This window comes from Gobius niger, assembly GCF_951799975.1.
Source record: "Gobius niger genome assembly, chromosome: 13".
Lineage (NCBI taxonomy): Eukaryota > Metazoa > Chordata > Actinopteri > Gobiiformes > Gobiidae > Gobius > Gobius niger.
This window is the reverse complement of record NC_136864.1, coordinates 16,888,714-16,904,560: the sequence shown is the minus strand read 5'-3', so window position 1 is coordinate 16,904,560 and position 15,847 is coordinate 16,888,714. Positions and strand designations below refer to the sequence as shown.

Below are 15,847 nucleotides of genomic sequence, written 5' to 3'. Positions count from 1 at the left end.
ATAAAGGGTTCGCACTTACATCGTTCTCGGTGTCAAAACAAATGATGACACATTTCATAATTAAAAATTGACACTCATTTAGTTTCTGATGCTATGCAGTTGCCATGTTGCGACCTCATTTGCATACCATTTGTAACATTCCAGGCAGAGGGAAGATGTTTAAAAAAATGCTCTAATCCATGCCCTTAACAGACAAAAGTCATGTGACCAAAACTCGCTAATCGACAAATACAGAAGCGACATCCTCCACAGAAAGCCCATATATGTGCCAGTTTACAGTGAACCCAAACGCATACAAAGTAGATAACAGGCTGTTGTGTGATTGGTGGGGTGTCCAGGGTTCACAGTGGCAGCAGCTGAGTGCTCTCCGCAAACAAGGAGGCGCACAGCTCCCCCTCCTGCTGCAGCACAATGTATGGACACGTAACGGTGGATGTGTGACACTTAGCATTTCCCTGTTCCTCATTATTCCAGCCTCCCCAGAGCTCCTGCTTTCAGCGCCGGAGTGCAGACAGGCTGGGAAAATGGTGATTACATTTTGCGAATGGAAAGAAGAAAAAAAAAAAGCAGAGAAAGGGATAAGAAAAACGCAGGAAAATATGCTTGAATTTTGTCTTTGGAGAGGACTGTGCAACCAGACCAATGTGTAAATATTTGCAGGCTCATTGACAACCACAATCGCCTGCTGGGTTTGGTGGTGTCATCACTGGTGCTGCATATTTGTATTCACAAGTCTAGAAATATCTTGGCATGAGTCAGTGCACAATTTCCTTAATTCAATCGCCATAAGAAAGGACACAATATTCTAAAGTGAATAATAAACTTTTAGCAGTTCTCGTTAAACTGGTTTTCAGTACTTAAATATATAAAGAATTAAATAGATCAATAGAAAAGGTCTAATAAATTGAGACATCTTGATTCAATGGACTTTTATTTTATCTGCCTGCATGTGTTTTTTACATCTTTTTATATGGTTTAAACATGAATCATTGCAAATTATACATCCAGGTCTACCTTCTGTTCCAGTGCCTCAAGATATATTTTGAACTTGAAATATTCTTAGACTGAGACATCAAATCTGTGGAAATAATGTGCGATAATCAAGTAGACAAATGAACAGACATTTGAGAATGATCCTGATTCCAGTAAAGTTGGCAAACACACGGTGACCTCTTTGTACACTTTATTCACAGATTTGTGCTCTTTGTCTGAAGTCTGTGTTTATTTAGGCTTTTGCTTCTCTGTTGGGAGGGCGTGACAAGTACAGCACTGCGGGAGATCTTAAAGCTCATGCAGTTTTCCAATGTTTCCAACCATGTTTCCGCATTTCTCATGGAAGGAGCCGCTAGTTCAGTACCACGGACAGCTACTTTCAGCCGCACGCGCTCATTGGATGCGCGTAAAAGCGCACAAAGAAGAGTATCCGAAAGTTCGAGGGAGATTGAAACGAGCAGCGGTTGGCTTTTACGCAGCGCGGGGCTGAGCCACATGATGATGAAGATGATGAGGAGGAGGATAATGCTCGGTGCTTAATATACAAACTGAAGACCATCGCGGAGTGCGTAAGTGATTTAAAGCAGGACTGAGACAGTGGCGGACAAGTCCAAACTCTTGCCTGTATCGTTTAGTTTCCACAACACAACAACTTCACCAGAGTCCGCACGTGGTGACGAGCTTTATGTTTCTACTCACTCACGCGCTAGACACATGGCAGTCACAAATTATTAAGCACCTTTCCGTGCAGCCATTCATCCAGGACTGCTATGATCCTGTCCAACCTGAGCGACTGTGCGCGGCTCAACAGCGCGCTGTGCTCCGGAGTTGGAGCCTGGGACGCGGACGAGTTGGACGCAGTCCCCGGGGAAGAGCAGTCGCAGCGGAGTACCCTCAGTCCCACAGGACACCTGGTGGTGGCCGTGTGCTTGGGTTTCATCGGCACGTTCGGGCTCGTGAACAACGTGCTGGTGCTGCTGCTGTTCTGCCGCTACAAGATGCTGCGCTCGCCCATCAACCTGCTGCTCGTCAACATCTCCGTCAGCGACCTGCTCGTGTGCACACTTGGAACACCGTTCAGCTTCGCCGCCAGCACGCAGGGACGCTGGCTGATTGGGAAAGGAGGATGTATGTGGTACGGGTTCGCCAACTCCCTCTTTGGTAAGTAGTCGATATAGTAACATCATGTGTTTGTTTTTGAGTGATAGCGCTGATGTGATATTGTGCAGGCGTTTGGATTGTAGCAGCTTTAGTGCTGGGTGGACTAAACGCGGGATTTCAAAGCGGTAATTCCGGCGGGCTTGTTCCGTGAGTGTATAGAAAAGGTTTACAATAGCCTGCACGGTGCTGATAGTACAACCAGCGTGCGTGTTCGCCTCGGGTGAGTCTGGTCTCACTATAGGTGCATGGGTATACGCACAGTACTTGTCCTAGTAATGACTTGTTAAAACATCGTGGGGCAGCGCTGGTGCAATAGTGGCTGGTCCGACCAGGCGTGGACCGTGTGGAGGTGAATCGTGCTATGCGAACCTGCTCCAAACAACTCCAAAGTTTATAGCCTGAGAGATCGTGGCTGAAACCCATAACCCCAACGCAATATGGCAAAAGAGGACTTTTTCATTTAGCCAATAATATGCACATACATATTAAAGGGGGGGAAAGAAGGAAAAAACAAGGAATCAAAATTCTTTCTTTACATTTTGTCTTAAGAACACTGCTAATTGATTCAAAAAGTCTTTCTGTGATGGATACCAGCAATGTTTCCACCTATAAAATAACAGGCTATTGGCTACTGTAACCTGCTGATTTTCCTGCTGACATCCCTAACCCAGATAAGTAATCCTGGTGATCATTTATTTGGGGAAATATGAGAAGAATTCAGATTTAAACTACATCCAGGTCTAATTGTAGAACGTCTCTGCTTTTTTTGGCACCCGTCCATTGGGTCTGGCTGCTTGTTAGTGAACACATGAGTGGCCACGCCTGGGGCCAGCACAGCGCCATCTCTGCTCATTTTGGCTCAATGTGGAATCATTGCAACTCATTTGGCGGGACGGTGCACACAGGGGAGACATTCGGTCGCAGTCAGTGAGCATGCACCTGCAGGTACATCCGTGTTAGGAACAGAATAGCAAATCACCCGCGGGATGTGTGTAATGAGAGAGGGCTCCGCAGGGCTGATAAACATGCAAATGGACCAAAATGACGGTCAGGTTTGGGGTGACGTCAAGCTTGAGAGCCAAAAGCATAAGTTCTCGCTGGGAATCGTGTTATCAAGCCTTCATTCTCATGAGCAAAGCATCTCATACCTTCATTCAATATTGTCAGAAGAATCGCCTAATCATTTGTGAATATAAGGCTGTGTGATCGTCTTTGTATGATACAAATCATTCTAGCTTGGAAACTTTCCCCCGTACAAAACTGTCCAAGTCGTTTCAGCTGATGAAAAACAACTACAGCTTGATGAGTATTGAGCGCTTCTCAAACATCTATGATCCACACCAGAGCACACGGCAGGCTGTCAGTCCACAGCCAACAACCTTATCCTCCTCTGATCAACTTTGTTTGATGCAATAATAAATGTTTTACTATGGCCTCCCTCTGTCTCGCTGCGTCCAACGCCTCTCATCTCCTCAAACAACTGCACTCACTCATCCTGAAAAGAGCCTCTGGGTACTTCACACACGCACATACAGGTGAAGGAGAGTCCTGCCACAGATGGAAAGTCTGATATTTGAGAGAAGAATGCCGTGCATACAGTTATTACATCTGAATAACCTATAGGATTAACACTGATAGCAAAGTCTTAAAGGAACAGGCCACCGTTTTTCCAGACTGAGATATGTTCTTACCTGAGCTTAGACGAGTTGATACGTACCTGTCTGGTCTTTGTGCGTGCTCATGGAGGAGTGTGGTAGCTTCCAACGTCACCCCCGTTTGAAGCCATAGGAATACATTGGGAGAGGCCAAATGCTAACAACATCTTTAGTTGTTTTGCGTGACTGAGCGCACGCACAAAGACCAGACAGTTACACATCAACTCGTCTAAGCTCAGGTAGGAACATATCTCAGTATGGGAAAAACGGTGGCCTGTTCCTTTAAATCTATGAAAACACTACTTGGATAATTATGCAAAGAATGTGGAGAAGTTCACTTTGCCATGACCTCGCCCACTCTTTTTGAGCTTGTCTCTCATTATACTGTATATGATAATGCATTTGGAAATTTGTAATTGGAGGTGCAATAATATCATAGCGTACTTTTGAATGACCCTACGGAACTGCAGCACCGGAGTGGGGAAATGTACTGTAAATGCAGTGACATCACACCAGTTTCTCTGTGAATCCATCTCAGCTATTGTTAAACGTTTTGCTGTGTGCCTCCAACTTAATCAAACTGAAATGCCTCTCTCTCTCTCTCTCTCTCTCTCTCTCTCTCTCTTAGAGTCAGTCAAAAGTTTTTCAATACAGAAATACTCCAGAGCCCGCCTTTTTCAAATTACAAAGTGGGATAGGCTTGTAATTTCCAAAACAAAATGACTGTGAATAGAGCAAGCCTGTAATAACTTGTGTATCCGAATGTGGTCTTGCTGTCTCGTTAACTCAAGTGTTATGCTGCGATTAAGCACGATCTGGAGATGTGAAACACTGTTGTCCACAAGGAGCCAATTTATAAAACTCTCTCTGACAGGGCTTGGCTTGTAAGCGCAGAAACCGGCTGCATACGTGTGAGGGATAGAAGCAATAGCTCACGGACATCATTAGAGCGTTCATTGGTTATGGATGAGTAATTCCTGAATGGGATCATAAAGAAACAAGGCGCAGGCAGAGCGAGGGAGGGTCAGGGAACGGGGAAAAGAGAAAGCCATTGTTTGGTGGAATAATGACTGAGATCAGCCTGAGAGGGAACGACACCATCTCTGACATTGCTTTGAAACTTTGCTAACGTGTTTAAGTGCGAGGAAGTCTGGAATTAATGATAAAAGAGTGCGTCGCTGTGGCACGGCGCCGATAATTGCCTCTTTTAGTCAAAACATCCGACGCTTGTCAATGTCAGATGTGGACTTGACATTGACTTTTGTATCAAATCGAAGGTGACTTGTTTCCTTTTCAGATGTTGAATGAGTAACTTGAGAAAGAATCTCTTTAAGGTTGAAACTTAAAGCGAAAAGACGAGTAGATTATGACGCAAAAGATGAAAAAGTATTCAGGGAGGGCACGCTTTTAATATTGCTATTTTCCAAAGGTTATGTGAACTGGTTAGCATTCAACTGATAGAAAGTTTCCCGCTGTAAGACAGAAGAGAGAGAGAAACTGCCAAAAAAGTTCAACGTCTTCTCTTTCAACAAAAGGAGGAAGAGAAATTATCATTTGAGTCATATTTAGGGCTGGGTGCCGTTAAACGATACCAGTCAGGTCGCAAAGAAAAAAGGTTTAGGTACTAACTGGTATCAAAAAGTAAAAGTATTGAAAGCAGGAACTGAAAAGAAATTTAAAATCTTTATTTTCAAGCTTTGATGCTGTTGTTTCATCAAAATTTAAAAGATTTTTTTTTTTTTTGGAATAAATGGATAAAAAAAAAATATGGAGAAAAAATTGGGACAATTTGGGGCAAAAGAAAAAAGAAAAAAAGTTGGAAAAAAATGAAAATGTGAGAACATTTTGGGGGAAACATTTGGAAAAATTAGAGAAAAACAGTTTTTTATTACATTTTTTTGTTTTGAAAAAATATGGAACATTTGGAGGAAAAAAACATGAAAAAAAAAGTTTAAAAGGTGGCAAATATGTGTGTGAAAATGTGTTTTTTTCAAATGATACAAATGCAAAAGAAATTAAATTGAAGGAAAATTAATAAATTAACATTATTCACTTGTTTTATGGTTCTATATGACTAATAATATAGTATAGGTGTCAAAAAAGTATTGTTCAGGTATCGGTGTCGAAAACCAAGTATCGTTAAACTACTGGTATCAAAAAAAAAATTAACGGTTTCCAGCCCTAGCCATAATATTCAAAACTGGGGGAATTATGTATTCACACAGACATGATTGTTGTCATATTAAAGGGATTAAGGGGGCGACATTGGTGCAGATGGTAGAGCGGGTCGTCTCATGATCGGAAAGTCGGGGGTTTGAATCCCACTGAAAGTGCACACTGTCGTTGTGTCCTTGGGCAAGACACTTCACCCACATTGCCCCCAGTGTCTGCGTACATTGGTGTATGAATGAGAGTATGAATGGGTGAGTGGATCCTTGCTGTAAAGCACTTTGAGTGCCTAATGTAGGTGGAAAAGCGCTATATAAGTTGAGACCATTTACCATTATTATTGATCAGTTCAGTTGTCCAGATCCACACCTACAGCATTTTGACTGACACCACTTTCCCCCCTCGAGTGGAACGTCTGCATCACCAGTGGATTAACCTCGCACCCCGCTCAGCCTCTTATTCCTCCCTGAGATCACGCTCCTCGCTATAATTGAGAATATGCTCGTGCGCGGGGGGAAATTGTAGATGGTCTTGGCAACACCTGGCCCGGTTGAAGTTAATTCGTCATGAGCGGTGGAGGCAGTTGGGAGAAAGAATGAGGAACAATAGTTTACTGGCAGAAAGGTCAGTCAGATAATGAGCCTGTCTCATAAATAAGCAAGTGCTACCTGTATGCCAGATGCATGTCTACTTTGATTACTCCTCCATTGCAAAGCAGGGCTTCAATATTCCAAATGTGACGTACGTATAGTCATGTGTCACACAGAGCAATCCTATAGGTGTTGGATTTGAGGATTTTTTATGAATGGTATATTTTATACAGAAAACGGCACTGCCCGAATCCGTGGACTGTTTTTTTCCCCCGCGTAAATCCTGAAAAACCGCCCAAACTGGCAACCTGCCTACAGATAGTGATTAGGAAGATAGTGATGGTGCAGCGGGGAGGATGGATCTACTCCTGAGGTGGGGATTCGGGCGAATATACAGCGAGGTCGTTCTTCTGCTGAGGTGTTACTGCGGTAGTGTATGGGAGTTGTTTCAATACCTGGGATTTATCTATCGAGTTTTGTCAGCTTTGCAATTATGTTTTATAATCAATATTCAGACAGAGTACATGACAGACAAGTCCAGGAGCTTCATCATTTGAGAGGAGACTGAAATACTCTAGGAGCTGATGCACAAGCCTTTCAGAACATGTTTGTAAAGTTCTGACCGACAGGGTTTTATGTGATAATGGTTGAGAATGAGAGCTCCAAATCAAGTCAGTGGCTGAATTGGTGAACGGCTGCTTTTCGTGGCTCGGGCCCTCTTTCAAAGCTCCACGTACATTTGTTGAAGGAAGAAGTGGGATTGAGTGAGACGACTTTGTTTCACCTCATGTTTCATTCACACAGTGTTTTCCTGGATGTACTGTAACAGACAGGGCATAGTCTGTGCCATGGAACCGAACAGCTCTTTCTGATTCCAGACATTATCAGATCAGAAAAGGTTTCTCTTGGGAATATTAAATTCTGTTGCTTCCTTTGATCCTGCTCCAAAACGGCTACACCAGTGCTGGCTTTTCCGCGTGTATGGCTTTGTATCAGTGTTGAATGGTGAATGAGAACACAATCTAAAAGGTTACAGTTGTGGAATATTAAGTTTATTTCCTCATGATGGCTTTGTATAAGAGTCCCTCGAAGAGAGCTGTTAATTAGCTTTGCAATTTCAAGCGACAGTAATTTGATTTGGATCGTCTTTCAGAGGCAGATAATAGGCGCCAGAGACAGCGGGAAAACATCAGCAATCTCAGAGATGCCTATCAATGCTTCACCTGAACCCACTCAGGGGTTTATATAAAAATCCACTGACTGTCACATCCATGCATCTTAATGACTGCCCTGTGGATACTGTAAAATGCTACCTTGCTGTAATGACCACTTTGGTGTGTGTATGGCATTTATTATAAGAGTACTGCAAAGATTTTGGTCAATCACGGGAAGGGAACGTTGACCATGATGGAGAGGCTTTGATAAGCGGCAGGTTCAGATGTCTCAAACTGCAGCGTGTGTGGCGTCTGCAGTGGTCAATATCTATAGAAGAAATGGTGAACCAGGACCAATGATGTGCAATATAACATGAAGCTAAGCCGATGTCATCTAAAAATCCGGTCGTGGAACATCATCACAACATCCTTGCAATAATCACACTGAAAAAGTCAGAAAACATGGCTTTAGTCTGTTAAAAAGGCTGATGGCTTGATCATTATTTCAGCTTTGTAGGATTATATAATGCCTCAATCAACAAGGAAAATACAATATTTTATGTCATGGATAACACGTCCAGTTCCTATTTTGGGTCGCATCTTATCCCATGGTGACGAGGAGACCTGCAAACCATTACTGTTGAGAACCACAGATCTAAAACAGCAGAAATACAAGCTGTATATCTGAATCTTAAAGCTTGACCTTTGTTGAAACTTAAATACTGAACAGTTATATAGATTTTGTTTTTTTAATAACATCATCCAACGCTGACTAAAAATATTGGCAGTCATGAAGTATTTTGAATAAAAGAATGTAAATCTTCTTAGTGCACACCTACAGTTTTGTCAGATTAACTTCTTTCACTTCAGGCATTAAGCACAACTGCTATATCCCAAGCCCCCTCCTCCTTCACCGCGCTTTATTTCACATTATTGCACTACAACAAGCCAAACATGTGGCAGGCCGTGGACCACCTGTTGTGAAGAAACAGCCGTAGGAGAAATCCCTCACACAGAATGACTAAAAGAACATAAAAGGGCCGAACGAGAGCGGGAGCCACTGAGCCGAAATCTCGGCCGTGTTTGTTGTTGGGGATTGGTTGCCAACAGTGATTGTGTCCGGATCAAACACGACCACATGGAGGTGGTCGTAAACGGGTGTTGACATTTTTATATTGCTCAAACCAACTCATAAAAGGCCAAATCTCAGCAGTCTGTCCGCCAGAACATTGCAACGTAAATGCGGTATCTGGAAGCAATTGAAAATATGGCAGTGGGCTGATGAAAAGTGGGAAAATCCTCCCGAGGACACCAACGTGTATTAAGTTGTTGAGCTTACAGCTGTATATACGTAATATGCTTGTTCCTAGAGAGATTTAAACTGGAACTGAAGGGTTATGAAAAACTAGATAACATTTACAAGCAGTATTTACATGGTAAATGGTGGTTGGGCTGAATTTTGTTTTTGTTTTTTTTGCAATATTTTGCAATTGCAATATTTTTAAGGTCGGTCACCAATAGATATTGAAATAGAGAATATACTTCAATCTAATTAGAGAAAATAGAAAATCATGTTTGGCTTTTTGGCTATGGGGTCAATTCAAGCAAGTAATTTGAATCTTCCAGACCAGTGCCTCACTCTCCCTGGAGAACTGCAACCTCTTCAGACAAAGTCAGCCAGTACAGTATTCCAAAATGACCACAGAGCCTCCCTGCTCAGCCCAAACACTAACCGTGTTGTAAAAACTGCGTGAACAGGTGCATTTCACCTCCAGCATGTCCCGTTGAGCTGTTTTACTTTCACACAAAAACTTTGAATACGCCTGGATCAGACTCTGGCAGAACTCCAAGAGCCCAGAGCTCAGAGCAGGAGTCAGCAGCTAATTCAGTGTTTTCAATTTTCTCCTTTCAGTCTCTTTAGGTTAGGGTTTTAGGTTAAAGTTGATTTGATTCAGGCGCTACAAACCCTTGTCAAGAGTCAACTTGCTACCACGGTTCACAGTGAGCACAGTTAAACAAAGGGTGACTCTTCAAAAGCATGAACCAGGCTAAAACACATCAGAACAGCAGCTGTTCTCAGCCAGTGACATAACACAGGCAATAGATTAATAGCTTTATTGGGAAGTAACTGATTTAGTGGAAAAGCAGGACACAATATTTGCAGCCCAAAAACAGTTAACTACTTTATATAAACAGTTTGTTGTGTTGTGATTGTTATAAAAAGTCTGCTTTTACAGTGGGAGGAAAAAGTATGTGAACGGTTTGTAATCTCCCACATTTCTGCCTAAATTGGTCCTAAAATGTGGTCTGATCTTTATTAAAATTATGAGAATGAGTATAGTGTCTGCTTAAACTAATACCACCCAAGCATTCACATTTAATCATAATGGCCATGTAAACATTCACAATGCAGCGTGGAAAAAGTAAGTACACCCCGGAAATCTTGCTGAACTGCAGCAGTTGTGTAAAGAGGAATGGTCCAAGACTTATCCTGATCGTCGTGAACATCTAATCTGCATTTATTTTTCTGGAGGAAAAATGGAACAGCACCTCAACATCCAAACCCTATCCCCACTGTGAAGTATGGTGCAGGGAGAATCATGGCCTGGATAACGTGCTATCGTCAAGAGAAAAAATAATTCACAGGTTTATGAAGATATTTTATAGAAAGACATTCACAACAGCGTGGAATAAGTAAGTGAACCCCTGTATCAAATAGCTGGCCGATCCTTCTTTTGCAGCAATAACTGCTTTACTGTAGTTGCAGATTAGGATGACTCTTAGACCATTCCTTTTTACAAAACTGTTGCAGTTCAGTGCCATTCAGGCGGTGTACTCACTTATGCCTCCCTGTCCTGTGAATGTTTACATGTTATGGCCAATAAAAATATGATCAAATGTAAGTGTTTGGGTGGTATTAGTTTAAACAGACACTGTTTATTCATGCTTATGATTTTGATGAAGATCAGACCACATTTTATGACCAATTTAGGCAGAAATGTGAGATATTACAAGCCGTTCACATAATTCTTCATCCCACTATATATGTTTTGCTTTTTTTCCAGCAGTGACACAACTCAACACAACTCATACTCCTATTGTTAAAGGGGCTAGATGCATGTTAGTAATTTTATACTCACTACTGCCACCTCAGGTCTTATGCGTAACTGCAGCTTCTATATTAAGCTCGTGCATGGCGGCATTTCAGACTCAAATCAACACCCTTTTGAGTGACATTGCAGGATTTTAGAGGCAATTGTGGTGAACAGGTCTGAGCTCATTCTACATGTTAGGACATGGCTGGAACATGTAAGGGGATAAAAATACTTTTTTTTAATTTTTAAACTCTGTGTCGTCCCTTTAAGTTTACTTTCCTTGTTTTTTTTATTTTTAATTGACTTGAGTTCAAAGTAAATCTGGTCGTGAGCGTCACATCACACCCTCTGGTGATTGTAACCCTGCTTCCCGTCTATTCCTCTGCAGGCATCGTGTCCCTCATCTCTTTGGCCGTCCTGTCCTACGAGCGCTATACCACCATGATGACCCCTACGGAGGCCGACGCATCCAACTACAGGAAGATCTCCCTGGGCATCGCGCTGACGTGGCTCTACTCCCTGCTGTGGACCCTGCCCCCGCTCTTCGGCTGGAGCAACTATGGGCCTGAGGGTCCCGGGACAACCTGCTCCGTGGACTGGACAGCCAAGACAGCCAATAGCACCTCGTACATCATCTGCCTCTTCATCTTCTGCCTTATTGTGCCCTTCCTGGTCATTGTGTTCTGCTACGGGAAGCTGCTGTTCGCCATTAGGCAGGTGAGTGCACCCCCCAAAAGCCCAGTTAGTTTGGTAAGAGTGTTTATGGCAAATATGCACAGGGGGCCGACTCAATGATTCAACGCTCAGTGCAGCTGAGAGGACAGAAAAGTGATAGCCATTTTAACACAGTAAGCAGCATCAAACTGGCTCAGCAAACTTTAAAATGCACCCTGGTGTTTCTTTTTTGATGACACCATATTAAGTGGCACTGTTTTTAATAAGAAAGTGATGTATTAGTCTCACAGCAAAGTGTTTACCATCTAGAAATCACGTTAGCAGAAGTTGAGACGTGAAATATTAAATGGTGGTGCTGAACGGAAGCATTCGACTTAAATTTGGCAATATATATCGACTTTTTTTCAGCTTTTTGCTTCTCGTCAAGTTGAAATCCGCTAAACTTTTTAAATAGGATCATTGCTTAAAAAACGCCTGCTCAGCAAATGTTCAGCCTGTCTCTGCGGTGTTACTTTATTAAGTGAAGCGTGGCACATCTACACACACTCTGAGAGAGGAGAGATTCTACAAAAGCCTTGAAATACCACAAGAGATTTCTGTAAATGGGGAAATTGAAACATTTTGGCGGCAAGTCCTTTTAGCCTTAAGACAGGGAACGCCAGCAATTTCCTGAACAAATGTTAGACTTTGCAGGAATATCCCGCTCAATGCGTGAAACAAGTGGGGCTTTTCTCATCCATTCAAAACATGCTCAGTGGACAAACCCACTCTCCGGGTAGGTTCTCCCAAACCTAGAGGCTAAAAATCTGTTGATGGGTCTTCGAAGGCTTCCCTGCAGAATTGGACAAAGGGATGGGTCAAATGCAAACATGGATTAGGAACTTTGCAATAGCTGAAGCCATGGTGAATGCCATTCCCAAAAGCTCTGTGGCTCAGGCACGGATGACGACTAAAGACTGCGCCCGACAATACACTTTCATTTTATAAACCTGACCGGATTGTGGATGTGCTTCTCATTTCTGCTTTGAGCCAAAATAGCGAGTTGACGCATTCACTTTTATGTAATAGCTTCCTTTTGAGCCAAGGCCAAAATTTCCATTGCTTTGTGAAAAGAATAAGTTTGACCTTTGCTTCGCGCCGCACTGTCATAACCGTACCGTGCAATTCCAACCACAAACTAAAGCTGTTCCAACCACAAACTATAGCGATCTCACGCATCGCTGAAGCCAGTGCCACTCCAAGCCCATATAGAGCAAGTCTGTAAAACCTTTCTCGAATGTGTGAATAGCTTTTTATAAAGGTCAGGGCACTGAGATCGTTTGTTTTTTCACTGGTAAAAACTATTAAAAAAAGCCTCTAAAACCTCTAGTCAGCGCATTTTGTTCTCTGACTGACAGCCTAGAAGTTTATGAGTAGAGACAGAGTGGATGGCACCACTCTCTCCAGGGAGGTCACACTAAAATGCACTCTTGCTCGCTTTGCGAATTCAAGTCCCCAAACATTTCCTCCTCCTCACTCGCTCACACACACACACGCACACGCACACGCACACGCACACGCACACGCACACGCACACGCACACACACACACACGCACGCACGCACACACACACACACACACACACACACACACACACACACACACACACACACACACACACACACACACACACATAAACACGAGAACTTCCTGTCCAGACGCTCTGCTCAGCTGCCTAAAATCTTCCTCTCAAACAACTGGGAGTGTTATAGAAGAGATACAACCGACCCTTTGTTCTAATAACAGCCATACGCTCCTGTTTTAGAGACCCATGTGACCCTTTCTTTCATCCTAACAGCTTAAACTAGTTTCCGTACACAAGTCTTTGATTGGCCCTTTCTGGCACCAATGTTTTCCCGTGTCCTTGTTTGCACCTGTGCCTCTCCTGTGCAGGATTACGAGAACAACAGCAGAGAATTTGAGTGACTCTTCAGGCCTTTAATGGAGTCTTGAGTGAGCTAGCAAATGATGTGAAATGCCATTAGCAGGGCAGTCTGGAGTAGAGGGCAAGTAACACGTCCAGACGGTGTCATTTCAATGTGAGGCATAGTGTCATTTTATTTTATTTCATTTGCGACAGATAACGCGCATGGAACAAAAATTAAACAAAAGTAAACTTTGCCATTTTCTTTGATAGATTAAGAGTTGATTTTCGCCAGATTAAAGCTTGAAGAGAAGTATTTAGACAGGATAAGTTCTGACTTTTTGAACTTTTTGTTGTGCCTTTATATTGCCATCTGCTGCTTCTAAGCAAATGTGCGAGTCTCTCAGAGCATGACGGAGTCGCAGACCAACCAATACAAGGAGTGGGCTGGGAAAAGTCTCTGTATTTGAGCTTAGCACTGCAGCAAAGTCACAAAAAGAATGCAGTGATTTTACCAAAATACCACATTGGGGATGCACATTCTGTTCAATATCTTGAACCGATGAATTGGTTGCTGGCTGTGTCTCATTGTACAATACACTGTATATAAAGAAACGCTTTTCTCCAGAAATAATCATGAACCATAATCAAAAAAGCAGAGAGATTAACTGAAGGCAAATAATAGACCTGTGCATTTTAGGGAATAGCTGCATTAATTCTGTTAAATCTCAAATGGTACTTTGTCTTCTTCCTTCTGCACAGACTAACTACTTCCTTTAAATTGAGTAGAAGATCGATTTATAACAAGGGTACATGAATTATGATGAATTCATGCATGAATTGATGTACCCGTAGTATAAATCGTTACTGTAGATCGTCACAAAGATCCGAGGATAATTCAATAATTCGATAATTCAATATATATTGTCACATTGCTCAGCCCTCAGATGAATGATACATCAATGTGTGCAAATAGAGAAAAATGAATTTTAGAAGGTTTCGTAATGTGTGGACGTAATGTAAGTGGACGAGGACAGAAGAACTATAAAACCATATGAAACCAGATATAAAGTTCTGAGGGTCAGTGTGGTCGTGTGCCCTTGTGGCCTCTTCCACTGCGGAAATTGTGGAGAGGAGATTGAGAATCGAGAGAGAGCTGGTGTTTTTATCTGGGTACATCGAAGTGATATGTGCTTCTCTGTACAGGAACTGTCTGGTACAACACTCAAGAAAATGATCATGCCCATAACACATCCCAGTTTAAATAAAATTCAGGCATTGTTTGAATCTGCAATTTTATTCAACTGTGGATGCTGAGAAGACAATTTGCATGTTTCTGTTGTTTATGATCATCATTCAAAATAGTGGCAACATAATTAATGGTGCTCACCAAAGCTCAAAGCAAGGAGGACATTGAACTTCTGAGAGTATGGGGAAAAATGCTACAATGTATTTGGCAAAATGGATATTTTCTATCAAATTATGGAAGAAATTGCAAATTTATTTAAATTTAAACATCCGGAGAGTTTGCTTTGGCTTCACATATTTATTGGTAATGAGGAACAAAAACGATTTCAGCAGAGTTTGTCTCAAAAGGAAAAATTATAATCAATTCAGTATTTTATGGAAAGTTTTGAGCAAAATACACATCATTGGAGTTGGAGAAACAGATTGTTTTTTGCTAAATCCATAAAGTGCTATAACAGTTCGTTCTTTGTGAATGTCTATCGATACATTACAACACATGTATGTGTCATGGACATTTCTTTGACAGTCTTCCCACATGGTGCTGTTATGGAGCCCCACCCTCCTGGCAAGTTTCCAGTTTGATGGAGGCTACTGACCATAACATTTAAGGGTTAAACTGATTCGATAACCGCCAGTTTCCTAGTCTACTTCATAACATCCTCGCCCTTGGACCACATTCATTACGTGACGCATGTGTCTCTGTGGATTCCTCTTGCCGTCCTTTCAAGTGCTACAATTTTTCTCTAACATCCTGAAGGCTGAGTGGCACCGAGGTAGAGACTGCAGGGGGCTTGAAGGACAGGGACCAAGGGAGCAAGGAAGAGGTAGGAGAGATGAAAGTGTGTGAGTGCTGGTCTGCCCCTGTCGGGGTTCCTCGTTTTTGTGTAATGCCCACATCGAATAGAGTGACCTTGTGCTGGTCATAAAGTAATTTCATTGGTCATAAGATGCTTTTTTCTATGTGCCCACGGCCATTTGGCAATTTCAGGCCTGCTATCTTATTATCCAAAAATAGATTGTGAGTGCACTGGGGGGGGGGTAGTTTTTATGCAAATGAGCTAGTGCAGTGTCAATTAAGAACTGACACTCATGCCTCCACCTATATTTGCTGTCATGCCAAGAGGAGCTTTGAAGAAGTTTCTCTACCTCTTTTATGAGAAGCTGTAGATCTGCGAAATGCGCTAATTTGTGAAGATGGAGGAGG

The 15,847-nt window shown here is 42.4% G+C and overlaps 1 protein-coding gene across 1 annotated transcript in view; it reads left to right on the top strand.

The window, feature by feature from the left end:
• The first annotated feature begins 1,223 nt into the window (after window positions 1-1,223).
• The window catches only part of LOC306972597 (vertebrate ancient opsin-like), a 38,664-nt gene continuing 24,040 nt past the window's right edge, over window positions 1,224-15,847 (top strand). The window contains exons 1-2 of the mRNA XM_079569259.1: window positions 1,224-2,154; window positions 11,206-11,534. Coding sequence (XP_079425385.1) covers window positions 1,764-2,154; window positions 11,206-11,534 — 720 coding nt within the window. The 5' untranslated portion in view covers window positions 1,224-1,763. The remainder of the gene's footprint in view (window positions 2,155-11,205; window positions 11,535-15,847) is intronic.